The sequence below is a fragment of the Scyliorhinus canicula genome, chromosome 2 (genome assembly GCF_902713615.1).
Source record: "Scyliorhinus canicula chromosome 2, sScyCan1.1, whole genome shotgun sequence".
Lineage (NCBI taxonomy): Eukaryota > Metazoa > Chordata > Chondrichthyes > Carcharhiniformes > Scyliorhinidae > Scyliorhinus > Scyliorhinus canicula.
The window spans coordinates 266,309,704-266,336,550 of NC_052147.1; the positions used below are offsets into that span (position 1 = coordinate 266,309,704).

Below are 26,847 nucleotides of genomic sequence, written 5' to 3' on the forward strand. Positions count from 1 at the left end.
AATACACTACCAAACGCCCCCAATACACCACACCATACAACATTGATGGGCCAAAATAAGCGGCAGGTGAAAGCACAGTCTCATGTTCAGGTGATATTTGCACTTAGAACATTGTCCCTTACACTTTAGAATATCAATTGAAGACCTCAAATATATTGCGCACTCCTGCCAAATGGTTGCCTCATTGATAAACCAGTTAAGTACCAACAGGTAACCTCCAAAGCAATTGTATTCTTGGACCTGCACATTTTTCTTCTTAAAAAGGATAGGCAGTACTATTAATGGGACCTTCAGCTTGTGTGCATTGTAAAAGGGTGAAGATGGGGCCAACTGACCAGAAAAAGAGTCCAATCTTTGTTTCGCCTTCAAATACCAGTACTCCTGTTGGGGTCAGACCCAGGCTGTATTCATTTTCATCTCTCCCCTGAGCAGGGAAACAGAAATCAAAATTACAATGAGGACATCTGTAACCTCCTGTACCCACAGACAATCAGGAATGCACTAAATTCAACCTCAAACCTCAGGAACGTTGACACACAACAGTATTCAGATCTATACGAACGATAGAAGCATAATTGAAGTGTAATAAAGAAAAAGTGTGCAACCTCAAAAATATCACAAAGATCGACCGTCCAAAAGGGTGGACATTAGAACTGGCTGGAGCGGAGGCGGAATAATAGGCCTGTACCCCAAGTCCATTCTGGAAACTTGGCTGGAAACCCCACCTTTGTGGATAGTGGGTGAAGGCAGGACCAGGCTCCACTGTGATGGAGAGAGACACTGGTCGACCTCAGACTTGAACATCAGTCATTAGGATGATGTATGAATTATAAGAAGGAGCTCTCGGAGCTGTAAGTTAACAATTCCGAAATTCCGCTGGCCATTTGGAATAAGGCCAACGTCACGATCCTGCCTCCTGCCCCACACAATCCTCATGGTGCGGAGGAAGGAGTCAGGGCCACAGCCCCCTGCAGCAGGCCTGAGGTGGAAACGGGGGCGGGTGGATGCCGAGGCAGCCAGGTTAAAAGACCCATCTCCATTTGCTGGGATGTGGACCCAGTTCTGTGAATGAGTGAGAGGGCCCTTAACCCTCACCAACCAGCCCCACGTCAGAACAGGAAACCTCAGCCCATTAATTCTGCTTTTCTCTCCACAGATGTGAGCTGGCACGATGTGGAGTTCTAGCATCCTCGGTCTATATCTCATTCGCAGCTAATCTAATTTAAGACCGAGAAAACAGTTAACTTTATCCACGATGGCGACATCACTAAACAGTCCAACTTTGCTCCGGTCCTTACTTTAACCTTGTGCATGTCCACACCATACATCTCCAGCCATTTAGCTTTGTTGAGAAAGTTCATTTCTGCCTGAGATGGTGTCTGCCCCCTGCAAAGAGAGAAGATTTCTAGTGAAATTTGCCTGCTCGCCATCACTGCTAATGGCTTCTTAAAGCATCCTCTACTCAAACTATACCAAGTTACCCATTCACAGAGTTACAAAAAGCCGATAAAGCACAGAAATAGGACACTCAGTCCAAAGAGTCAATGTCAGTCTTTCTGCTCCACTTCACCCATTCAGCTTATCCTTCTATTCTTTTCTCTCTCCAGTTTTCCCTTAAATGCATCCAAGCTATTTACCTCAACTCCTCTGGAGATAACACATTCCCTAATCTTACCACTGTCTGGTTAATGAAGGATTTCCCGAATTTCCCACAGCATTTAATAGTCACTATCTTGTATTTATTACCTAGGACGCTGATATTTTCTCCATACCTACTTCATCAAATATCCCAAAGCCCTCGTCACCCCTCAGCTTTCACTTTTCCCAGAGGTAACTGCCCATTCAGCATTTCCTGAGAGCTATCACCCTTGTCAATTGTTTTCCCACACCTTCTCCAATGCCTCTATATTCTTTCCTAATGGAGTTCTCATTTCAACTAAATTTGTTAAAATTGAAAATTAAATGGCTAAGAATTAAAATCCCGACAATGCAGAAGGAAGCCATTCGGCCCCTCAAGTCTGCACCGACCGTCTGAAAGAGCACGTTACCCAGGCCGACTTCCCAGCCCATCCTATTCACTTAACCTAACCTGCACATTCCCCTGGACACTAAGGGGCAATTTAGTGTGGCCAATTCAACTAACCTGCACATCTTTGGACTGTGGGAGGAAACCGGAGCACCTGGAGGAAACCCACGGAGCCATGGGGGGGAAAAGTGTAAACTCCCACATAGACTGGGCGCGATTCTCCGCTGCCCACGACGGGTCGGAGAATAGCGGGAGGGCCTTCCCGACAATTTTCACGGCCTCCCGCTATTCTCCCCCCCTCCGGCCGCCCCCCGACACGAATCGCTGCTCGCCGTTTTTTTACGGCGAACAGCGATTCTCCACAGGCCGGATGGGCTGAATACCGCGGAGTTTACGGCCGTTTTCACGGCCGCGATCACACCTGCTTTCAGCGTTCATGAAAACGGCCGCAAAGTGCCCATCCCGGACAACCATGGCACCGATTGGCACGGCCGTGCCAAGGGTGGCATGGGCCTGCGATAGGTGGGCACCGATCGCGGGCAGCGGTTCAGATACCCACGCACTATTTGTTCTTCCGCCGCCCCGCAGGATCAGTCCGCGGGGCGGCTGAGGAGCATGACGGCCCGCGCATGCGCGGGTTTGACACGTCTGCGTGATGACGTCATCCACGCATGCGCGGCTGATGTCATCGTGCGCGTCAGCCGCCGTGACTCTTGGCGGGCGGTGTTAGCGACGTTCCAATACTAGCCCCGCCCGGGGGGGAGAATCGGGTCCCGGAACGGAGCTCCAAGGCTGGCGTGAAACACGGCCAGTTTTACGCCAGCCTTCACAGCACGCCGGATTTGCGGAGAATCGCGCCCAGTAACCTGGGTCCGCAATTGAACCCGGGTCCCTGGCACTGTGAGAAAAAACATTGCCACAAGAACTACAGTGGCTCAGAGAGAAGACCCCCCACCACCTTTTGTGACATTTATCAGATTTACTGTGATATTAAAATTTATGGAATGTAGCCCTTTGATTCCTGAAGAGTCACAATGCAGACAATCTAAGAGATGTCGCCATATTGTATACAAACTACTGAAAACTTCAGAGGAGCTCCTTGTCAAGGCTATGGAAGGTAGGAGTGGGAAGATTTTATCTAAAAAAAAATCTTCAGAAAAATGATTTTGGTTTCAAACAATAAAATACTCCCTGCGGGTAACTTTAAGGAAAATAAAACTTGAATGTCAAACAGAATTCCACACGGTTTTCCGTGGACAAAATGATTGGTCGTACAGTTCTGTCACCGTTGTCGATCCAACCATTGCATGATTGAAAAGGTTCGTCATTTCCTTGCAAATCTTCCTTCCACTAAAGTTCTCCCCCTCGATTTCCCCCTTAAAAACAGCAATTCCTCATTGGGATCTGGCTGCACAGGAACTGGGTGCCCTCACCCAAAATGGTTATCCTTCGATATGAGGTCTTGGTCAGAAACTTGGACTGCAGAGTTCAATTCTGACATGACCCAGCTTCCACATCTACGGATATTTACCAGGGATAACCACGAGGAACAACGACTGTAGATATCTGCCACGGTAGTAAATGCAATTGCCCCCAGTGAAGGTCAACTAGTCGACAGAAGCTCAGAGGTTCAGGGATTGATTTCACGCAAGGCCGCAGTCGTGATTGATGAGCAGGTGAATCTCTGGGAGTGGCAGTAAGGGAGGCTTGGGAGGGGACAAGGCCTTGCTCAGGCTGGTTAAAAATTCCCCTCTCAGCGAAGTTCGGTGACCCATTTTACCTCACTTCCCTTTTTTTAATCTGTACCGAACTCAACAGAATGAAAAGTCAGAAAGAATGTAAAATGGGCTGCTGGCCCACTAATCCGACCGCCGGATGTCAAGATCTACCCCACAGAGTCATCAGAGGCGCACCATAGCCTGCCCATGGTGCCAGTCCATTCATTGTGTATCGATCTGGTTTCACCCATCTCGATGGGTCCTGGATAACAAATTCCACAAATGATTGATTCACGTCTTATGTTCTCTAATGTTCTACGAAGAAATTAACAGCAGTGGTCGAAATCATCTCAAATCTACCTCAGGAAGTGTTCAGGAAAAGGAGAACGTCGTACCTGCATTCCTTCCATTTCTGAAAGATGGCGAGTTCCGTCTCTTCAGTCTGGTCCGGCACATATCTGAACTCTGACACAAAGTCGGGTCCGTGCTCAGAGGGATCGCAGTCACCCACTTCAGCTACAGTGAACAAACCAGGAAATAGGTTAAGCAACTAAAATGAAGATGTTTCACTACTCTCACTCAATCTTTTTCCATTATCCCACCCATCAGTAATAAAAACATTTGCTGACTAATCGGGAAAACATACAATTATGTTCTACAGCCAGCTCACCGTTAAGAGCAAGGAAAAATCCAAGAGATATGTAACGGCAGGGAATGAATTCTGCTGAAGTCCCGGAACTAATGTCCGAGGCTGTTTCTCAGAATTAACAGCACCCGTGCCACTGAATCAGATGTTTTTATGTTCAAGCCCCAATCCAGGGCCCAAGCTCTCAACCCACCCACCCAGAAGATTTGGGCTGTCACGTCGCACTCCGGAGCATTGAACGTACAGTCCAGGCTGACAGGCCACCACAATGCTGAGCAGTGCTACAATGCCAGAGGCTCTCGTCTGTCAGAGGAGATGTTAAACACGAACTCTCAAGTGGACACATGACACTCTCGGCACTATTTCAAAGGGGTCCCCCCCACCCCCCCCGATGTTGAAATGATATGAAAAATCGCTTATTGTCACAGTAGGCTTCAAATGAAGTTACTGTGAAAAGCCCCTAGTCGCCAGATTCCGGCACCTGATCGGGGAGGCTGGTACGGGAATTGAACCTGCGCTGCTGGCCTTGGTCTGCTTTACTAGCCAGCTATTTAGCCTATTGTGCTAAACCAGCCCTTCATATGGTAATTGTCACCATTCTTACCCCTCAACCAACATCAATAAACAACAGATTCTCTGGCCTTTGACAGTGTTTCACATGAGATCTTAGAGCGCAAATTGGTCGTCGTATTTCTGACATTAACGGTGACAAAATTTCAAAAGCACTTCAAGTGACGACTGCACCGCACTTTGGGCCTTCCTGATGTCATTGACGACACGGTAGCACAGCGGTTAGTACTGCAGCCTCACAGTGCAAGGGGCCCGGGTTCGATTCTGGCCTTGGGTAACCTGTGTGGAGTTTGCACTTTCTCCCCATGTCCACGTGAGCTTCCTCTGGGTGCTCCAGTTTCCCCCCCACACCACAAGGATGTGCAGCTTAGGTGGGGGGTCACAGGAATAGGGCGGGAGAGTGGGCCTAGTGGGGTGCTATTTTGGGGGGCGGGGGAGGGGTGCGGTGCACACATGATGGGCCAAATAGCCTCCTTCTGCTCTGCAGCGAGAAAGCCTTTTCTTTGATGGACTTTTATGTTCTAATTTTTCATAAAGTATGTTGAACCCAACCAAAAACAATGGGCTGCTTCATTGATATGACATCTGCATGTTCTGTGGGTTCTATTCTGATCACAGTATTCACAGATGCCCCCATCATCCACACAGCCAACTCTGCTCTCTAAACTACAAAAGAGAAGCGGATGTGGGACGAAGAGAGAAAAAGCAGGAAGGTCCTCATGCAGGAGAGCACGCAAAAGATGAAGAGAGAGCAGGTGTTACACAAGGGTTGGAGTGGTGAGGGTACAGGGTGCGTGTGTGTGTGTGTGAGTGAGTGAGTGAGTGAGTGAGTGAGTGAGTGAGTGAGTGAGTGAGTGAGTGAGTGAGTGAGTGAGTGAGTGAGTGAGTGAGTGAGTGAGTGAGTGAGTGAGTGAGTGAGTGAGTGAGTGAGTGAGTGAGTGAGTGAGTGAGTGAGTGAGTGAGTGAGTGAGTGAGTGAGTGAGTGAGTGAGTGAGTGAGTGAGTGAGTGAGTGAGTGAGTGAGTGAGTGAGTGAGTGAGTGAGTGAGTGAGTGAGTGAGTGAGTGAGTGAGTGAGTGAGTGAGTGAGTGAGTGAGTGAGTGAGTGAGTGAGTGAGTGAGTGAGTGAGTGAGTGAGTGAGTGAGTGAGTGAGTGAGTGAGATTGATTTAGAGAGTGAGATTGATTTAGAGAGTGAGATTGATTGAGAGAGTGAGATTGATTGAGAGAGTGAGATTGATTGAGAGAGAGAGATTGATTGAGAAAGAGCGGGAGAGAGAGCGGGAGAGAGCGCGGGAGAGAGCGCGGGAGAGAGCGCGGGAGAGAGCGCGGGAGAGAGCGCGGGAGAGAGCGCGGGAGAGAGCGCGGGAGAGAGCGCGGGAGAGAGCGCGGGAGAGAGCGCGGGAGAGAGCGCGGGAGAGAGCGCGGGAGAGAGCGCGGGAGAGAGCGCGGGAGAGAGCGCGGGAGAGAGCGCGGGAGAGAGCGCGGGAGAGAGCGCGGGAGAGAGCGCGGGAGAGAGCGCGGGAGAGAGCGCGGGAGCAAGAGAGAGAGAGAGAGTGAGATCGAGAGTGAGATCGAGAAAGAGAGCATGAGCGAGAGAGAGACAATCGACATTCTATCCAGATCAGACATTCTAAACTGTAGCAACAGCCAAGTTGCCGTAAAATGGAGACAGTGTTTCACGCTGATTTACACTTCATTCTCACCAGGTCAAAATCCTGGGATTCCCTACCCAGAAATATTGTGAAGTAGAACCAGAAAACTTTGGAAAACTCAGCAGGTCAAGAGAGAAACCAGCCCAATAGGACTCCTCTTCAGAACTTTAGATCACGGGGTGAACAGGAAATGTTAACTGTCAGAAGTAAAAGTGCAAGACAATAGGAGGCCTAATGGATATTGGGAGAATTGAAAGGGAACAGAGAACGTGAATAGCTAAAATAGGTTAGTGTCAAATTGGACTTGAAATAAACTCGGTTTCTCCACAGATGTTGCCCGACCTGCTGCGTTTTTCCTGCACTTTTTTGTTTTTATTTCACATTTCCAGCTTTCACATTTTACAGTATTTTGCTTTTAGAATATTGTGAAATACCGCCACCAGTAGTTCAAAGCAACAGCCTCCCATTATTACCTTGTCAAGGGCAACTAGGGAGAAACATTAAATGGTGGCCTTGGCATTAACAGCCAAAACATTTTTTTTGTTTAAATAGAGTTGGATCAGCTAGATCTTTTTATTTCATTAATTGCCACTGGATGGGGATATCCCAATAATTTGCTGCTCTCCTGTGCACCAACGATAAAAGAAAGAACATGGCATCATCATTCATGTCATTCTCTTGAGGATCCTCCTGAGCTCAGTTGGACAGTTCTGCAGTTAAGGCTTCTCACAAACCTCTTCTGCTCCAAATTACCCAAATGTGGAACAGGCAGCATGGTTACGTCAGGCATGGAAGCTCCAAAGAGCAAGAGATCTCACAAAACCGTACTGGGTGGCATGGTAGCACAGTGGTTAGCACTGTTGCTTCCCAGCGCCAGGGTCCCAGGTTCGATTCTTGGCTTGAGTCACTGTCTGTGTGGAGTCTGCACCTTCTCCCCATCTCTCTCTCTGGGTTTCCTCCGGGAGCTCCGGTTTCCTCCCACAGTCCAAAGATGTGCAGGTTAGGTGGATTGGGGGCAGCACAGTGGCGCAGTGGGTTAGCATTGCTGCCTCACGGCACCGAGGTCCCGGGTTCGATCCTGGCTGTGGGTCACTGTCCGTGTGGAGTTTGCACATTCTCCCCGTACTTGCGTGGGTTTCGCCCCCACAACCCAAAGATGTGCAGGGTAGGTGGATTGGCCACGCTAAATTGCCCCTTAATTGAAAATATTGAATTGGGTCATCTAAGTTTTAAAAAAAAAAGGTTAGGTGGATTGGCCATGCTAAAAAATTGGCCCTTAGTTTCCAAAAAGTGTTAGGCAGGTTACTAGATTATGATGATAGGGTGGAGGTGTGGGCTTAAGTAGGGTGCTCTTTCCTGGGGCCAGTGCAGGCTCCATGGGCCGAATGGCCTCCTTCTGCACTGTAAATTCTAAGATTCTATGAACACGACAAAGGTCATGACGGCCCCAAGATGCTCGAGAACAGAAGACCAACTCATTGATCCCCTCAGCCATCAAAGTTAAGACACAGTGCTAACCAAATCCTAGTTCTGAGGTGAAAGGGAAAACTCCTCCAGATGTCATGTGTATCAGACACCATCCCAAGGGCCTGAGGACCAGCTAACAATGGAGTATCAGCATGACAGAGGCAAAGCAGATTACGTTCAATACAGTCTTGAAAAACAATGTAGGACTTTTAAAACCCAAACAAAACGCAATCAGAAACAAGGCCTCACCCTGAATGGCATAGGCTGACAGCTGGACCGTTATGTCAAAAGGGCATTCTAACCTAGAATGTTGGAAAAGAAAAAAAAAGTTTATTTTACAATAGCACATCCAAAAATAAGCTCCATTCCAGGCAGCCTATGGCACTGCGCCATAGGGTGGATGTGATGTGGACCTGTGCACATAATTCACTATCCAATGCGATTCCAATCATTGTGTGGCCTAGAGGAAGGCAGCAAGTGAAAGGTGAACCATGTTTCCCACACAGAAGGTCGAGCTGACATGCAGCATGTTCCTTCACCTTGCAGTGAATGATGAGGCAACATGAATAAGCTGGCTGGATTCATATACAAACATGATGATTCTTGGTCAAGACCTGGAGGTGTTCAAATACACTAGTTGAGGTTTTGAAGGCTATTTAAATAGGCCACTCGATTCCTCAAACCTGCTCCATGATTCAGGATGATCATGGCTGATCCGATTGAGACCTTTATTTCTTTGAAAATGTTTTTATTGAATTTTAATATTTTATATTTAAAAATTTACAAAGCAAAACAAAACTAACACGTGTATCAACAAATGAAAAAATTCCAACCGACAACTGAAACAGTATGCTCCCCCCCTAAGGAAAATAGAACCCAACCAACCCTCCCCCCCGCCCCCCACCTCACTAACAGCTAACAGTGACCAAGTCTTAAAGTGCAATATGAACGGCCGCCATCTACGATAGAACCCATCGGTCAACCTCCTCAATGAACTTGACCTTCGAGGTACAGTAACTCCATCGAGTCACCTAGCGACGTCGAGGCACCAGGTGGCCTCGTCTGCCTCCAACTCCCTCACCATGGGTGGGGGGGGCACAGTGCTTCGCACTGCTGCCTCCCAGCACCAAGGACCTGGGTTCAATTCCGGCCTTGGGTGACTGCGTGGAGTTTGCATGTTCTCCCATTGTTCTCTCTGCGTGGGTTTCCTCCCACAGTCCAAAGATGTGCAGTTTAGGTGGGGTTATAGGGAAATGGCAGGGGAGTGGGCCTAGATAGGGTGCTCTTTCGGAGGGGTGGTGAAGACTCGATGGGCTGAACAGCCTTTTTGTGCACTGTAGGGATTCTATGTTTCTAAAAGTTGCAAGTATTCATTGAACTACCACCAGCGGGCAGCATAATCAAAAGACCCCTCCCACCCAGGTTATTCTCTCCTCCAACCTCTTCCATCAGGCAGGAGCACAAAATAACATGTTCAAAACAGCTTCTTCCCCGCTGTTACCAGACTCCTAAATAGCCCTCTTATGGACTGAACTGATCTCTTCACACATCTTTTCTACCAAGTAGCACTACACTCCGTATGCTCACCCGGATGCCTGTGTCTATGTATTCACATTGTGTATTTAAGCATATCCTATGTCTTTTCATATATTTGGCTTTCATTAACAGGGGGATTGAGTTTAAGAGCAGCGAGGTTTTGCTGCAGCTCTATAAAACTCTAGATAGACCACACTTGGAATATTGTGTCCAGTTCTGGTCACCTCATTATAGGAAGGATGTGGATGCTTTGGAGAGGGTACAGAGGAGATTTACCAGGATGCTGTCTGGATTGGAGGGCATGTCTAATGAAGAAAGGTTGAGGGATCTAGGGCTTTTCTCACTGGATCGAAGAAGGGAGAGAGGTGACTTGATAGAGGTGTACAAGGTGATGAGAGGCATAGATAGAGTGGATAGCCAGAGACTTTTCCCCAGAGGGGAAATGGCTGTCATGAGGGGACATAATTTTAAGGTGATTGGAGGAAGGTATTGGGGAGATGCCAGAGGTAGGTTCTTTACACAGAGAGTGGTGGGTGTGTGGAATGCACTGCCAACAGAGGTGGTGGAGTCAGAGTCATTAGGGACATTAAGCGACTCTTGGACAGGCACATGGACAGCAGTAAATTGAAGGGGTGTAGGTTAAGTTGATCTTAGATTAGGATAAACGGTCGGCACAGCATCATGGGCTGAAGGGCCTGTACTGTGCTGTACTGTTCTATGTTCTATTCTATGTTCTATATGGATCGATCTGTCTGGACTGTACGCAGTACAATACTTTTCACTGTACCTTGGTGCACGTGACAATAAATCAAATTTAATTCAATTCAACTCTGTGGACATCTGTCACAGTAAAGGACTAACACCCAGTCGGACATAATACAGGTCGAGCGTCGTACTCACATTGCCTGACCAATGTGGAATGCCCAAAGTTGTGCAAAGCATGACTTACTTGCCACTCAGAATGTCCTGCTTCAGCTGTAACACGAACAAGTATCTGCAGATAAACAAGGAATCAGAGTCAAAGCATAAACCCGACCAGTTAAAAAATATATTTGATATCGTAGAAACACACTGTCTGCCTGAGGATTGTGGATTCAGGTTTGATATCAAAAGGAAATGAGGATAAATACACACAGTCAGAAAACTGGAGGGCTCTGGGGGAAGGGCCAAGGAGTGGGACGAGCTGGATTATTCTTTCAAAGAACTGGCAAAAGCACGATGCACTGAATGACCTTCTGCGCAGATTGCAAACGCTATGACAAATTGAAGGACAGTAAGCACGACCTAGTAGAAGTCTCTCGGGAACAACTGAAAAGAGGTGCCCTGACCCAATGAGAAACGAGAACAAAAAGGGCCAACAATATTTGCTCTCCTGACAACTGTCGAGGAGAAGAAAATTGAAGCAGCCAGTTCAAACACGGGCAAGTCTTTTCTGTTTCAATCAATGACATGGTAGCTTGGTCACGTGATTTCAGGCTGCTTTATCAAAGGTCAGCGTGTGACAGTTTTAATGTCGCCCAGGGGCCCAGGAGCAGACAGAAAGGTCAGGGAAACTAGCAATCCAAAACTGGCCAGGTCACCGCAGTGAATCAATCAATTTCACACCCAAATCTAATTACCTCAAGGACCGAAACCAAACCAGCTGACATTTCAGACACCAAGCATTCCGACTGGGAGCCATCACAGTTGTAATAAAAAGCGTTTTTCCAGGATAACACAAACAACCGCAGGTTATTGGAAAACAGAAAAGTAGCGAAGGAGTTCAGAGGACAAAATGAAATTGTTATAATGCATTTAGAATAATTTAACCCCCAACTGGATCAGTATTACGATTACAGTTAGTTATTCCTCCCAGATACACCAAGGCCATAAGACATGGGAGCGGGAGTAGGCTATTCGGCCCATCGAGTCTGCTCCACCATTGGGCAGCACGGTAGCACGGTGGTTAGCATAAATGCTTCACAGCTCCAGGGTCCCAGGTTCGATTCCCGGCTAGGTCACTGTCTGTGTGGAGTCTGCACATCCTCCCCGTGTGTGCGTGGGTTTCCTCCGGGTGCTCCGGTTTCCTCCCACAGTCCAAAGATGTGCGAGTTAGGTGGATTGGCCATGCTAAATTGCCCGTAGTGTCCTAAAAAGTAAGGTTAAGTGGGGGGTTGATGGGTTACGGGTATAGGGTGGATACGTGGGTTTGAGTAGGGTAATCATTGCTCAGCACAACATCGAGGGCCGAAGGGCCTGTTCTGTGCTGTACTGTTCTATTCTATTCTATTCAATGAGATCATGGATAATCTGAAATGATAATCCTCAACTACACTTTTCCCCCCTTTAGCCCCATAATCTTCGTTTTCCCCCTTTCATGCCAACATTTCCCCCCCCACCCAACCTTCTCTTGAAGGTGCTTGCTTGTGCTGGGGTACAATTCTAAAGAGGAAGGTGGTTTCTGCCACCTAATTTTTAAAAAATTTAGCAGGGTTTTCTACCATCTGGAGCAACACATCAGAGCCCAATCTCGTCCCAGCTTCACACCTATGTGTGCTAACATTCCACAAGATCTCCAGATGATTTCACTCCATACCTCACCCAACCCAGAAGAACTGAGGCCAATTGTTGTCAATCCCCTGTTGTCCATTCAATTCAGCACACGATGGAACTGAACACACAAAATCCTTGGTCTGTGGGTCTCAGAACCACCTCAGTGAGCACACGCAGCAAGACAACCAAAGAGGGGGTAGCATATAGTTTTAATTTGAAGTCAAGGCTCGATTCTGAGACACTGGTTGCCAATGTTTCCCATGTCCTCGGTGGCAGTTCCTACTAGAGAATGAACCATTGCAATGTCAGGGACTGATATTTATTGGGGAGAAAAGCTCGACATTGCAAAACAGCAATGTTGCTGTTCAATTATCCCTCCCAGGTTTGTTATTATCTAGATTTATGTTTATTCTGTGCTGAGTCTTTGGCAGGCCAACAGGTTCCAGCACGTTTGTGTTTCTGTGAAGCGCTGAATTGTAGCGAGCACTGAACATTCTCGTACATGCACCATGGGAAACGCCCAATAGCTTCAGAATTAACACACCTCTGGCAGCACCTCCTGGCACGTTCAGGCACCAAGTCCTCCAGTTCCACAAACCCCGCATTTCACACATCATTTTGCAGAGTGAGTGACAAATGCAGTAGCATGTTGCACACTGGCATTGTTCCCATTACAGTCAATACACTTGGTACTGATCAGCATACATCAGGCGTCTTAGTCCATACACTGGTCCTGTCTGGGGATCAGAAGACTGCTGGCAGTTGTTATTTGAAGCAGACAAACCACAACAGCACGGTGGCACAATGGTTAGCACTGCTGCCTCACAAGAGCCAGGGCCTGGATTCAATTTCAACTTTGGGGGACTATCCGTGTGGAGTTGCACTCTCTCCTCGTGTCTGCGTGGGTTTCCTCCAGGTGCTCCAGGTTCCTCCCACAGTCCAAAGAAGTAAAGATTAGGTGGATTGGCCATGATAAAACTGCTCCTCAAGTGTCCAAGGACGTGCAGGTTAGTTGGGGTTTCGGGGATAGGGTGGAGGAGTGGGCCTAAGTAGGACGCTCTCTAAGAGGTCAGTGCAGACTCGATGGGCCGAATGGCCTCCTTCTCCATTGTAGGGATTCTAATTCTGTGTCAACTTCAAATTTCCCCAGTTGATCGCTGGCAGGTTAGCTTTTAGGTTATTATAATTGGCTAGAGTTGATACGGGGTGGTGTTTGGGGGGGGGGGGGGGGGGGGTGTAGGGCGGGGCTGCTGGCAGGATGAACTTCCAGGCTTCCAATTTCTGATCACTACCCAGCTACCAGGAAAGCAGATGTGAGAATTGTGCAAATTTGCCACTCCTGCCCTTCCCGATACAGGATAATGCTTTGACAGCAACCATATCGGAGGCTCAGACAGCAGTCATGGCCACTTCTGCAGGCACTAGTTGATCTCTCAGCTCCTCAACCAGCAAAGTGTCTATAATCAGGTAAAGAGGAGAAGGGAGCAAGTTCTTGAAATTTAAAAAAAACATGATAAATACCTTTAGTCAGATGTAATTTTCGAAGGACACAATCGACTGAAACAAAACCCATTCTCACCTCGTTAATTCTTCACGAAGATTATTAGGCTCCGAGGAATAAAACTTCACCCGCAAATGAAGACAGTAAGGTGGGCCAACTGCAAAGGGAATTTTAAAAGATACTCAATAAATACACCAGACCAAATATTCCAGACTATTTCAATCCAAGAAAATACACGATCAAAGTATGCAAGCTGATTGTGTTAATAGAGAACAAAACACAAGTAATGTGTCACAACACCCTGGGCTAGTGCGCAGTTAATTCGAACACCACGGGATCACAACACAGGAGAAATCAAAGCTACTTAAATATCCAATGTACTTGGTTCAATCCCGATTTAGTGCAGCCACCAGGTCTGCGAATTTGAACACAAATAACCTTTTATTATTTAGCAGTAATTTGTATTAAATAGACAACAATACATGGTGCAGACAAAAAAAAGTAATAATTAAACGTTAAAAGACAGGGATCTTTGACTTCAAAGAACAAAGTGCAACAGGAACAGGCCCTTCGGCCCTCCAAGCCTGCGCCGACCAGACTGCCCGTCTAACCTAAAACATTCTGCACTCCCGGGGTCCGCATTCCTCTATTCCCATCCTATTCATGTAGAACATAGAAAAATACAGCAGAGAACAGGCCCTTTGGCCCACGATATTGCGCCGAACCTTTGTCCTAGATTAATCATGGATTATCATAGAAAATACAGTGCAGAAGGAGGCCATTCAGCCCATCGAGTCTGCACCGGCTCTTGGAAGGAGCACCCTACCCAAGGTCAACACCTCCACCCTATCCCCATAACCCAGTAACCCCACCCAACACTAAGGGCAATTTTGGACACGAAGGGCAATTTATCATGGCCAATCCACCTAACCTGCACATCTTTGGACTGTGGGAGGAAACCGGAGCACCCGGAGGAACCCCACGCACACACGGGGAGAATGTGTAGACTCCGCACAGACAGCGACCCAAGCCGGAATTGAACCTGGGACCCTGGAGCTGTGAAGCAATTGTGCTATCCACAATGCTACCGTGCTGCCCTTATTGTATTTGTCAAGATGCCCCTTAAACGTCATTATCTTTCCTGCTTCCATCACCACCTCCGGCAGCGAGTTCCAGGCACCCACTACTCTCGAGTAAAAACAACTTCCCTCGCACATCTCCTCGAAACTTTGTCTCTCGCACCTTAAACCTGTCCCCTGGTAATTGACTCTCCTACCCTGAGAAAAAGCTGCTGACTATCCACTCTGTCCATGCCCCTCATAATTTTGTGGACTTCTATCGCCCCTCAACCTCTGTTGTTTCAGTGAGAACAAACCAAATTTATCCAACCTTGCCCTCCACACCAGGCAACATCCTGGTAAACCTCTTCTGTATCCTCCACATCCTTCTGGTAGTGTGGCGACCAGAATTGAACACCATATTCCAAGTGTGGCCTAACTAAGGTTCTATACAGCTGCAACATGACTTACCAATTTTTATACTCAATGCCCCAGCCAATGAAGGCAATATGCCGTATGCCTTCTTGACAACCTTCTTCACCTGTGTTGCCCCTTTCAGTGACCTGTGGACCTGTTCACCTAGATCCCTCTGCCTGCCAATACTCTCAAGGGCTCTGCCATTTACTGCAAATTTCCCATCTGTATCAGACCTTCCAAAATGCATTACCTCGTTTGTCTGGATTAACTCCATCTGCCATCTCTCCGCCCAAGTCTCCAAATGATCTATATCCTGCTGTATCCTCTGACTGTCCTCATCACTATATCCAATTCCAACAACATTTCTGTCATCCACAAACTTGCAAATCAGGCCAGTTACATTTTCCTCCAAATCGTTTATGTATACCGCAACGGTCCCAACACTGATCCCTGCGGAACACCACAATCAGAAAAACACCCTTCCACTGCTATCTTTTGTCTTCTATAGCCAAGCCATTCTGTATCCATCTTGCCAGCTCACCTCTGACCCTGTATGACTTCACCTTCTGTATGTGGGATCTTGTCAAAGGCCGTATTGAAATCCATGTAGACACATCCACTGCCCTACCTTCATCAATCATCGTCATCATTCCCTCGAAAAACTCAATCAAGTTAGTGAGACATGACCTCCCCTTCACAAACCATGCTGCCTCTCACTAATACGTTCACTTGCTTCCAAATGGGAGTAAATCCTGTCTCGAACAATCCTCCAATAATTTCCCTACCACTGACGCAAGGCACACTGGTCTGGAATTTCCTGGATTATCCTTGCTGCCTTTCTTAAACAAAGGAACAACATTAGCTATTCTCCAGTCCTCTGGGACCTCACCTGTACCAGTGAGGATATAAAGGTTTCCGTCAAGGCCCCAGCAATTTCCTCCCTTGCCCCTTAATTGGAAAAAAATATTTAGGTACTCAAAATTTACAGAATATTTTTTAAATTAACGATCGCCAGACCAGAAAAAATAAGAAAGATAAAATAAAAGAAATAGGAACAAAGGGAAATCTGGCACCCAACAATCTGTTCTCTTCTGGACATCATAGGAGTGTTTCTACTTCCTTCCTCTAGTTTTATTAGTGCAACCACAGCAGAATCACTGAAGCAGTGCAAAATGTTAACAGAATTTAAACTGCATGTGAGTCCCAACCAAAACCCACTTATTCCCCATTTTCCCAAAATCTTTAATGCTGGATCAAAAATCACCTCAGAGGCCCCACCCCCACCCTCAAAACTGATCAATTGCTTTGGCCAATTGCACCCATTCAAGGAGTAGCACTCGTTTTTTTATTGGCAGAAGTATCCGAGCCACCCACTACTCCCGGATTAACAAATTCAAACAAATTTAAAATCAATCATTCTGGAGATCCTGTTGGATCAATTCCCAGTCACTAATTGATGTTAGTTGGTTTGTTTACTGTAATAATCTGTAGTAACCTGCACAGAACTCATCCAGCTGGGCATGATTGTTCCCCGTGCTCAATTGGACTGCGATTTTTTTTTAAAAAATGAAATATATTAGGTTCCTCAAATGGTTCCACATTGTTTTTTTTTAATATTTAGAGAACCCAATTCATTTTTTCCAATTAAGGGACAATTTAGCGTGGCTTATCCACCTCACCGGCACATCTTCTTTGGATTGTGGGGGCGAAACCCTCACAAACACGGGGCGAATGTGCAAACTCCACGCGGACAGTGACCCAGAGCCGGGATCAAACCCGGGACCTCGGCACCGTGAGGCAACAGGGTTAGCCCACTGCGCCACCGTGCTGCCCTCAATGGGACTGAGTTAACCCAGCACTAACATAAAAGGCAGGCCGCTGGAGAGCCAGCTAAAAAAGGAATGAGGACCCGGTGAAAGGTAACCGGGCCCTGTGAATGTATAATGCTGTTGCTGAAATAAGGGACTTAAGAAGCTCGTTGGACTCCCCTGGCTTTGTCACATTTACATTGGCGCCTTGCACGGTTTGATGGGCAACGCTACATTTTGGAAACGGTTTTTGGAGGTAATCCACCCAATAACTACAAAAATTGGACAAAATGCAGAACAGGTGTCTTTTCAGTGCAATCGATCAACTGAGCCTACGACAAAAACTCAAATGCCACATATCCCCCAAGTGGACCCACACGCAGTTTCCATCAGTCCTGCTGAGAATGGAATTTCCTTTCTTTAATATGGCGCAGAGTTAAAAGTGGGCGAGGCGTGCAGATCCGTTACAATCTGGTTGACTAGCGGAGGTTTAAGCGCCCGGTTCCCATCTCGAATGTTAATGCCTGACCTCTTGCAGGCCAGGTCTGTGCCTGTTGGGACCCTCAAGGTCCCAGGTTTCCCTGGAATAACCAACACTGCACATTGCAAATGCTGATTTGACGAGATAAGGCAGGAAGTAAACATGGAACATAAACACAAGCATGGACCAGATGGGCCGAATGGCCTATTCCCGTGCTCTATATTTGGAGTATTGAAAGCATCACCTGGGCAGTAATGGACAACAACCACCCATTCCATTTTGGATTGAAAACTGGCCGGGCGGCAACAACAGAACATGGTCCAGGCAGTAACACATCAGCTCCAAAACTGATTCCATGTGCATCCTCAGACCAGCTTGCAAGAAATCCAGCATCCATGAGCCAGTTCCTCATGTTCATGACTGAAGTTAGCCCCCATATAGTTGGGTATTGCTACATTTCATAGTTTTTCTTCATTCATGGAATGCGGACATCGCTGGCTAGGCCAGCATTTATTGCCCACCCATAATTGCCCTCAAAAAGGTGGTGGCAAACCATCTTCTTGAAAACGCTGAAGTCCATTTGGTGCAGAAATACCCACAGTATTGTTAAAGTGGGGGGGGGGGGGGGGGGGCGTGGAAGAGGAGTTTCAGGATTTTGACCCAGCGACAGTGAAGGAACAACAATATATTTCCAATGGAGGCTTAGAGGGGAACTTCCAGATGGTGATGTTTCCAGGTCTCTGCTGCCCTTGCCCTTCTAGATGGTAGCAGTCGTGGGTTTATTTTGTTCCTTAACCATAACTATTTTAAATCGGATGATATTTTGGTCACTGTTCCCCAATTGCTCTCTCGGTGATGTTCTCTTCACTTGCCCAGTATTACATCCAGTACCACTTTCCCTCTTCAGTGGACTGGAAACACACTGACCAAGAAAGTTCTCTACGTGTTAGGAAATGGAGCTAATTTATCTTTGTATTGTGCTTTTCCGAAATAATGTTTAATTAAGTTTAATGTGTGTGCTAAGGAAGGGTTAAAGCTTGTTAAACAAAGGTGCCTGCAAGTTTTAGTTTCACTTTGAACAGTGCCTGCATTGTAATTTAAGGTTTACGATGCAAACATAACTATAGGCTTTAAATAAAACTAAACCATTGCTTAGCAACTAGACCCCGGGACAGTTAGTTGTAAGGAAGAAAACTGCAGTAAGTAGATTTCCCACAAGAACAGAGGCTGCCAGCACATGCAGGACAATAACAGGATGCAGAACACAAGTCCCAGAAGCTAAAGAATAGCCTGAAATTAGGGAGAGTTCCAGGAAACAATCTGGAAAAGAGTTCTGTTCAGTGGACACAGGAGCAGAGAGAATGGCTGAAAGACAGCTGCAAAGTGCAGACCTGGAGAAGTTGATGTTTGAGTGCACATGGTAATCCAAGGCAGAGAGATACTGAAAGGTACTCAAACCGGGTTGGGGGCGGCACTGCCCAAGAGGACCCCTGCACTATCTGCCTCGTCCTACATCCCACCATCCTGGGCCCTTCTTCCCTGAGCTCTCAGTGGCTGTAGGGGTGAATACTTCTTGGAACATCTGCTCAAAACAATTCTCAGGCCCTCTCCCTCACCTCCTACATGTGTCTTCAGCCACTCCTCAATTTTGACTTGTGACCTTTGGAGTCAATTCCTGTAGACACAGTCATCCAGGACACATGAAGCATCTGAATTCTCACACAAAGAGACCCTTGCTCTAGAATCCCTCATTGGAGGAAAGTGTTTGTCGCTATCTATCTACTCTTTCTCAAATCCTGGATCGCCTTAAACACTTATTGTGGTTCTCCTTCCACAGATCCGGAGACATTTCCAATGGTTTCAAATGCAACTTACTTTTCACTTGCTTCTTGATGCTCTTGGTGGTATCCAACCAGTGCTGCAACATTAAAATACAGACCCACGTTACATTCAGACAGAGAGCGTAAAGAAAATGTGAGCAACAGTTCACCTTGCCCTGGTTTACATGGAAGGTTGTTTGTGATCATGTACCAAACTAACCTTGCTTTGTTTGACAAACGGAGCTGAACCAGTTCAGTGCAATTGACATTGACATTATGAAATAGGCACATGGACACGCTGAACACGATGGCAGAGTTGCAGGTACCCATCAGGGCAAGTCATACCTGATCAGGGGAATGTGCAAAACAAAGTGGAACAAGATGGGAACCCGTGAATTTACATCTGTGACAGTGCCGTTGACTGTACAAGAGTCAGTGGCACCTCAGGTGACATGAAAACACCTTCAGACAGGTCAGTGACCGCAGTCCATCCCAAAGTGGAGAAACATACCTCAAAATGATGACAGATCTTTGACCTGAAATGTTAACTCGGTTTCTCGATCTCCATTGGTGCTGCCTGCACGCTCGCCATCCCCCCAAAAAAAAAATCATTTGCTTGTTCAAGTACAGCAGCATTTTTTTTTAATGGATATTTAATATAGAGTGGATCAGAATTGGCACAAAATCTGAACTTTTCCCAATCCGTCAATGGGAATGATAACTGGGATGGGTTCTGCAAGGGTAGGAAAATCCCCCCTCTGCCCGTTTACTCGCTAAACGGTGGTGAAATGGATCACTAGTGAATGCCGGAAGGAGGTACGGTTCGACCTGAAAGTGAGGGCGGTTATGGACTTTCCACAGAACATTAACCAGGGCAGAAAACCTAACCGTGTTTGTAAAGATTAGTTACTCATCAAGAGACAATGAACAAAGAGAACAAAGAAAAATTACATCACAGGAACAGGCCCTTCGGCCCTCCAAGCCTGCGCCGATCCAGATCCTCTATCTAAAACTGTCGCCTATTTTCTAAGGATCTGTATCCCTCTGCTCCCTACCCGTTCATGTACCTGTCTAGATACATCTTAAATGACGCAATCGTGCCCGCCTCTACCACCTCCGCCGGCAATGCGTTCCAGACACCCACCACCCTCTGCGTAAAGAACTTTCCACCCATATCTCCCTTAAACTTCTCCCCTCGCACCTTGAACTCGTGACCCCTAGTAATTCAGTCCCACACTCTGGGGAAAAAGCTTCTTGCTATCCACCCTGTCTATACCTCTCATGATTTTGTAGACCTCAATGAGGTCCCCCCCTCAACCTCCGTCTTTCTAATGAAAATAATCCTAATCTCCTCAACCTCTCTTCATAGCTAGCGCACTCCATACCAGGCAACATCCTGGTGAACCTCCTCTGCACCCTCTCCAAAGCATCCACATCCTTTTGGTAATGTGGCAACTAGAACTGTACGCAGTATTCCAAATGTGGCCGAACCAAAGTCTTATACAACTGTAATATGACCTGCCAACTCTTGTACTCAATACCCCTTCCGATGAAGGAAAGCATGCCGCATGTTTTCTTGACCACTCTATCGACCTGCGCAGCCACCTTCAGGGTACAATGGACCTGAACACCCAGATCTCTCTGTACATCAATTTTCCCCAGGGCTTTTCCATTTACCGTATAGTTCACTCTTGAATTGGATCTTCCAAAATGCATCACCTCTCATTTGCCTGGATTGAACTCCATCTGCCATTTCTCCGTCCAACTCTCCAATCTATCTATATTCTGCTGTATTCTCTGACAGTCCCCTTCACTATCTGCTACCTCACCAATCTTAGTGTCATCTGCAAACTTGCTAATCAGACCACCTATACCTTCCTCCAGATCATTTATGTATATCACAAACAACAGTGGTCCCAGCACAGATCCCTGTGGAACACCACTGGTCACAGTTCCTCATTTTGAGAAACTCCCTTCCACTACTACTCTCTGTCTCCTGTTGCCCAGCCAGTTCTTTATCCATCTAGCTAGTACACCCTGGACCCCATGAGACTTCACTTTCTCCATCAGCCTACCGTGGGGAACCTTATCAAATGACTCACTGAAGTCCATGTATATGACATCTACAGCCCTTCCCTCATCAATCAACTTTGTCACTTCCTCAAAGAATTCTATTAGGTTTGTAAGACATGACCATGTTGCCTATCGCTGATAAGCCCATTTTCTTCCAAATGGGAATAGATCCTATCTCTCAGTATCGTCTCCAGCAGCTTCCCTACCATTGATGTCAGACTCACCGGTCTATAATTACCTGGATTATCCCTGCTACCCTTCTTAAACAAGGGGACAACATTAGCAATTCTCCAGTCCTCCGGTAACTCACCCGTGTTCAAGGATGCTGCAAAGATATCTGTTAAGGCCCCAGCTATTTCCTCTCTCGCTTCCCTCCGTAACCTGGGATAGATCCCATCCGGACCTGGGGACTTGTCCACCTTAATGCCTTTTAGAATACCAACACATCCTCCCTCCTTATGCCGACTTCACCTCGAGTAATCAAACATCTATCCCTAACCTCAACATCTGTCATGTCCCTCTCCTCGGTGAATACCGATGCAAAGTACTCATTAAGAATCTCACCCATTTTCTCTGACTCCACGCATAACTTTCCTCCTTTGTCCTCGAGTCCTTTTTCCTTTGTCCTTTCTCTAGTTACCCTCTTGTTCCTTATATATGAATAAAAGGCTTTGGGATTTTCCTTAACCTGTTTGCTAAAAATATTTCATGACACCTTTTAGCCCTCTTGATTCCTTGTTTCAGATTGATCCTACATTCCCGATATTCTTCCAAAGCTTCGTCTGTCTTCAGTCGCCCAGACCTTATGTATGCTTCCTTTTTCCTCTTAGCTAGTCTCTCAATTTCACCTGTCATCCATGGTTCCCTAATCTTGCTATTTCTATCCCTCATTTTCACAGGGACATGTCTGTCCTGCACTCTAATCAACCTCCTTTAAAAGCCTCCCACATATCAAATGTGGATTTTCCTTCAAACAGCTGCTCCCAAACCACATTCCCCAGAATTTTGGTATAGAACATAGAACATAGAACAGTACAGCACAGAACAGGCCCTTCGGCCCTCAATGTTGTGCCGAGCCATGATCACCCTACTCAAACCCACGTATCCACCCTATACCCGTAACCCAGCAACCCCCCCTTAACCTTACTTTTATTAGGACACTACGGGCAATTTAGCATGGCCAATCCACCTAACCCGCACATCTTTGGACTGTGGGAGGAAACCGGAGCACCCGGAGGAAACCCACGCACACAGGGGGAGGACGTGCAGACTCCACACAGACAGTGACCCAGCCGGGAATCGAACCTGGGACCCTGGAGCTGTGAAGCATTTATGCTAACCACCATGCTACCCTGCTGGTATAGTTGGCCTTCCCCCAATTTAGCACTCTTCCTTTAGGACTACTCTCGTCTTTGTCCATGGGTATTCTAAAAATTACGGAATCACTATTCCCAAAGTAATCCCTGACTGAAACTTCAACCACCTGGCCGGGCTCATTCCCCAACACCAGGTCCAGTATGGCCCCTTCCCAAGTTGGACTATTTACATACTGCTCTAGAAAACCCTCCTGGATGCTCCTTACAAATTCTGCTCCATCTAGACCTCTGACACTAAGTGTATCCCAGTCAATGTTGGGAAAATTAAAATCTCTGGTCACCACCACCCTGTTCCTCCTACATCTTTCCATAATCTGTTTGCATATTTGCACCTCTATCTCACGCTCGCTGTTGGGAGGTCTGTAGTACAGCCCCAACATTGTTACCGCACCCTTTCTATTTCTGAGCTCTGCCCATATCGCCTCACTGCTGGAGTCCTCCATAGCACCCTCCTTCAACACAGCTGTGATATCCTCTCTGACCAGTAATGCAACTCCTTTTACCTCCACCCATTTTACCTCCCTCTCTATCCCGCCTGAAGCATCCATATCCTGGGATATTTAGTTGCCAATCATGCCCTTCCCTCAACCAAGTCTCAGTAATAGCAGTATCATACTTCCAAGTATTAATCCAAGCCCTAAGTTCATCTGCCTTACCTACTACACTTCTTGCATTAAAACAAATGCACCTCAGACCACCAGTCCCTTTGCATTCATGATCTGCTCCCTGCCTACTCTTCCCCTTACTGGTAGATTTTCATCCTGAAACTATCAATTTATCATTCTTTGTTTCAACTCTCAGGCCTGGAGAGGAGAACGGTGAAATCACGCAGGTTACCACATGATCCATTTCCTTTCCATTCTGCTTGTTGAGGGACAGAACTTCAGGTTGCTTTTAAGTGCCACTGCAGAGAACTAAAATAAACCCGTGTGTTGCTCCAAGCACACCCAGATAGTAAGAAAACATCAACTTGACCTTTGTGAGGCATGTGGCTACTTTTTGAGGAATGAAGCTGAACCCAACATAGGTCAGCATTCTGAAAGTGAAATAAACATCAGTAACCTTTTGAAACAGACCCAATCCACAAAGGTTTCACTAACCAACCAAAATACAATCAATTCATTCTCAAAAGGTCACATCAACCAGATTATGTTAACCAGTTCACCCAATATCAAGAGAACGATATTAATTAGAACTCAATCCTACTTTTCAGTTGTCCAGCACTAATTGCAACCCCTGTGCCCAGTAGAGTTCCACAGCTAGACTTGGCCCTATCCTCTTTTCCTTTTGTTTCCCCCCCTCCGTCGAGGGCCTGTTTTCTTTCAGCTCCTCCACATTCCAGTGCTAGACATTTAAAATCTCTCAGCCAAGGAACTCCATACGCAGTTTGTTTAGAAAGCCACTGGAAGCTGGAATCGGCAGCTCTCAATCTCCCTACATTAAACAGCTCTCTGCGACCTCCAGGCAAAATATGCAGCAGAGATGTAAATCGCTTTATCAACACCGGGTGGGAAGTTAAAATGGTTACTTAGAAAAGTTGCATTTCCTTCAAAACAACAACATTTTGCTTTATACAACCATACAGCAAGAACACAGGAGCCGCTCCTCATTATAACCTGGCTTGTAAACACCCACTGTTAAGCCCTTCAAAGCTCAAATTCATGGGTCCAATTTAAGATGAAAGAGCAGGAGAGTAGGCAGAAATGGCCTTTAGACTTTTGTCGCTTCTTTGCTAGCGACAAGGTGCTAGCAGGACAAAGGACAAGTTGTGTTCCCTTTAGGGGAAATTGCACGGGAGGCCTATTTCTCAATCGCAAACCTGCACTTGATGGTAGTCTGCCACCTATGACATCTTCTCCAATTGTGAGAGAGAGAGAGCGGAGAGCAAAGAGAGAGAGCGAAAGAGCGAAGAGAGCAAAAGGGAGATTGAGGAGAGCGAAAGAGAGAGAGCGAAAAAGAGAGAGAGCGAGCGAAAAAGAGAGAGAGCGAGCGAGCGAAAAAGAGAGCGAGCGAGCGAAAAAGAGAGCGAGCGAGCGAAAAAGAGAGCGAGCGAGCAAAAAAGAGAGCGATCAAGCGAAATAGAGAGAGCAAGTGAAAGAGAGAGAGAGTGAGCGAAAAAGAGAGCGAGCAAGAGAAAGAGAGAGCGCAAGCGATTAAAGCCTTTCTCCAGATAAGGATATCACCTTCACAGTCAATAAAATTATTGTAAAGGTACCATGAAGAATGAGATTAGAGAGATTTTGGTAGTTTACCCCTGGAAAGTAGAATAATGCATCTGAGCTTCTATTACGCAGAATTCTCAACAGATAGGACACAAAATACAGACTAATGACAGATTTATCTCTCCAAATACTGTACACCAGTTTAGACAGGTAAACTCTTTAAGCATTTATTAGATGAAGAGGCTATCATACCGCTACTTGAGCTGAATCCATGAACCGAAGGCCAAAGTAGTCTTTCTCAATGATGTCGAGATGGTACATGATTTGCTCAAAGAGCTCCATGCCCTTCGCTTTTTTCTAAAGGAACAAAAACACAAGAAGATTTAAATGCAGAAGGTTCAGCAACTCAGTTTTAAATCTTAAAAGAAACCTTTAGTTTTAACCATGATGTGGAGATGCCGGCACTGGACTGGGGGGGAGCACAGTAAAAAGTCTTACAACACCAGGTTAAAGTTCAACAGGTCTGTTTCAAACACTAGCTTTCGGAGCACCGCTCCTTCCTCAGGTGAATGCCAATCTGCGGGCGAGCCTGTGCCGTGGGGGCACTCCTTCCTTCCACGCCAGCCCCTGTCGGGCTCTGCCATGGCCGGCACTGAGAAGACACCCCCCCATTGCGCGTGCGCGGGAACACACGGCCGGTCTGCGCATGCGCAGAACCATGCCGACGGTTCTGCACATGCGCTAACTCGCGTTGGCCCTTCGCCGCCGGTTGGCACGGCGCCAGCCTAGCCCCCGGCAGTGCGGAGGATTCCGCGACTTCCGGTCGGCCCGACACCAGGGTGGTTTGCGCCGCTTTTTTCGCCGGCGTTGTGCCATTGCGGGGATTCGGGAGAAACCCGCCAGTTGTCAGAATGAGTCGAATGAAAAGATCATCAACCTGTAATTTTTTTAACATAAATTTAGAGTACCCAATTACATAGTTTTTCCAATTAAGGGGCAATTTAACATGGCCAAACCACATAACTTGCACATCTTTGGGTTGTGGGGGTGAAACCCACACAGACATGGGGAGAATATGCAAACACCACACGGAAAGTGACCCAGAGCCGGGATTCGAACCCGGATCCTCAGCATCCTAGGTCGACCTGTAATGCTAACCCCATTCTTCTCGCTTCATAGATGCTGCCTAACCTGCTGAGTTTTTCAAGATCCACAGGACCCACAGAGGCGGATTTCAAAATTCATTTAAATTGTGGGAGCTGTGTCATTTTTGAAACATGAAACACCAAAAAAGAATAGTAATGTAAAACCAAAAAGAAAAAAAGAGTTTCCTGCCAAATGTATACAAGCTGATAGGTCTGGGATTTACTTAGACCTCCCAGTTGGGACTCTTTCTTAATTCTATAAAACATGTCTCCAAAGTGTCCAACCTGCAGCTCTGTGGACAGACTCCTGCCAGCCTGGTTTGAGAGTGCAGGTAACCCTTCAAACAAGCCTCTTCCATAAGACATAGGAGCAGAATTAGGCCACTCGGCCCATTGAGTCTGCTCCACCATTCAATCACGGCAGATATTTTCTCATCCCCATTCTCCTGCCTTCTCCCCATAACCCTTGATCCCTTTATTAATCAAGTACCTATCTATCTCTGGCTTAAAAACACTCTGCGGCAAAGAGTTCCACAGATTCATCAACCTCAGGCTGAAGAAATTCCTCCTCATCTCCGTTTTAAAGGATCGTCCCTTGAGTCTGAGATGATGTCCTCTGGTTCTAGTTTTTCCTAAAAGTGGAAACATCCTCTCCACATCCACTCTATCCAGGCCTCGCAGTATCCTGTAAGTTTCAATAAGGTTCCCCCCTCATCCTTCTAAACTCCAGCGAGTACAGACCCAGAGTCCTCAACCGTTCCTCATACGACAAGCTCTTCATTCCAGGGATCATTCTTGTCATTGTATTCATTGACGTTGTCCCATTGTATTTATTCCAGCTTTTCGATAAACCTTCTGTT

The 26,847-nt window shown here is 46.7% G+C and overlaps 1 protein-coding gene across 1 annotated transcript in view; it reads right to left on the reverse strand.

The window, feature by feature from the left end:
- Nucleotides 1–25,195, reverse strand: part of epb41l5 (erythrocyte membrane protein band 4.1 like 5) — a 104,033-nt gene extending 78,838 nt beyond the window's left edge. Inside the window, exons 1-8 of the mRNA XM_038790307.1 lie at nucleotides 25,095–25,195; nucleotides 19,287–19,329; nucleotides 13,726–13,804; nucleotides 10,564–10,608; nucleotides 8,328–8,380; nucleotides 4,140–4,260; nucleotides 1,299–1,386; nucleotides 336–424 (exon numbers count right to left, since the gene is read on the reverse strand). Of these exons, the coding sequence (XP_038646235.1) occupies nucleotides 336–424; nucleotides 1,299–1,386; nucleotides 4,140–4,260; nucleotides 8,328–8,380; nucleotides 10,564–10,608; nucleotides 13,726–13,804; nucleotides 19,287–19,329; nucleotides 25,095–25,184 (608 nt within the window). The 5' untranslated portion in view covers nucleotides 25,185–25,195. The remainder of the gene's footprint in view (nucleotides 1–335; nucleotides 425–1,298; nucleotides 1,387–4,139; nucleotides 4,261–8,327; nucleotides 8,381–10,563; nucleotides 10,609–13,725; nucleotides 13,805–19,286; nucleotides 19,330–25,094) is intronic.
- Nucleotides 25,196–26,847: the final 1,652 nt, after the last annotated feature.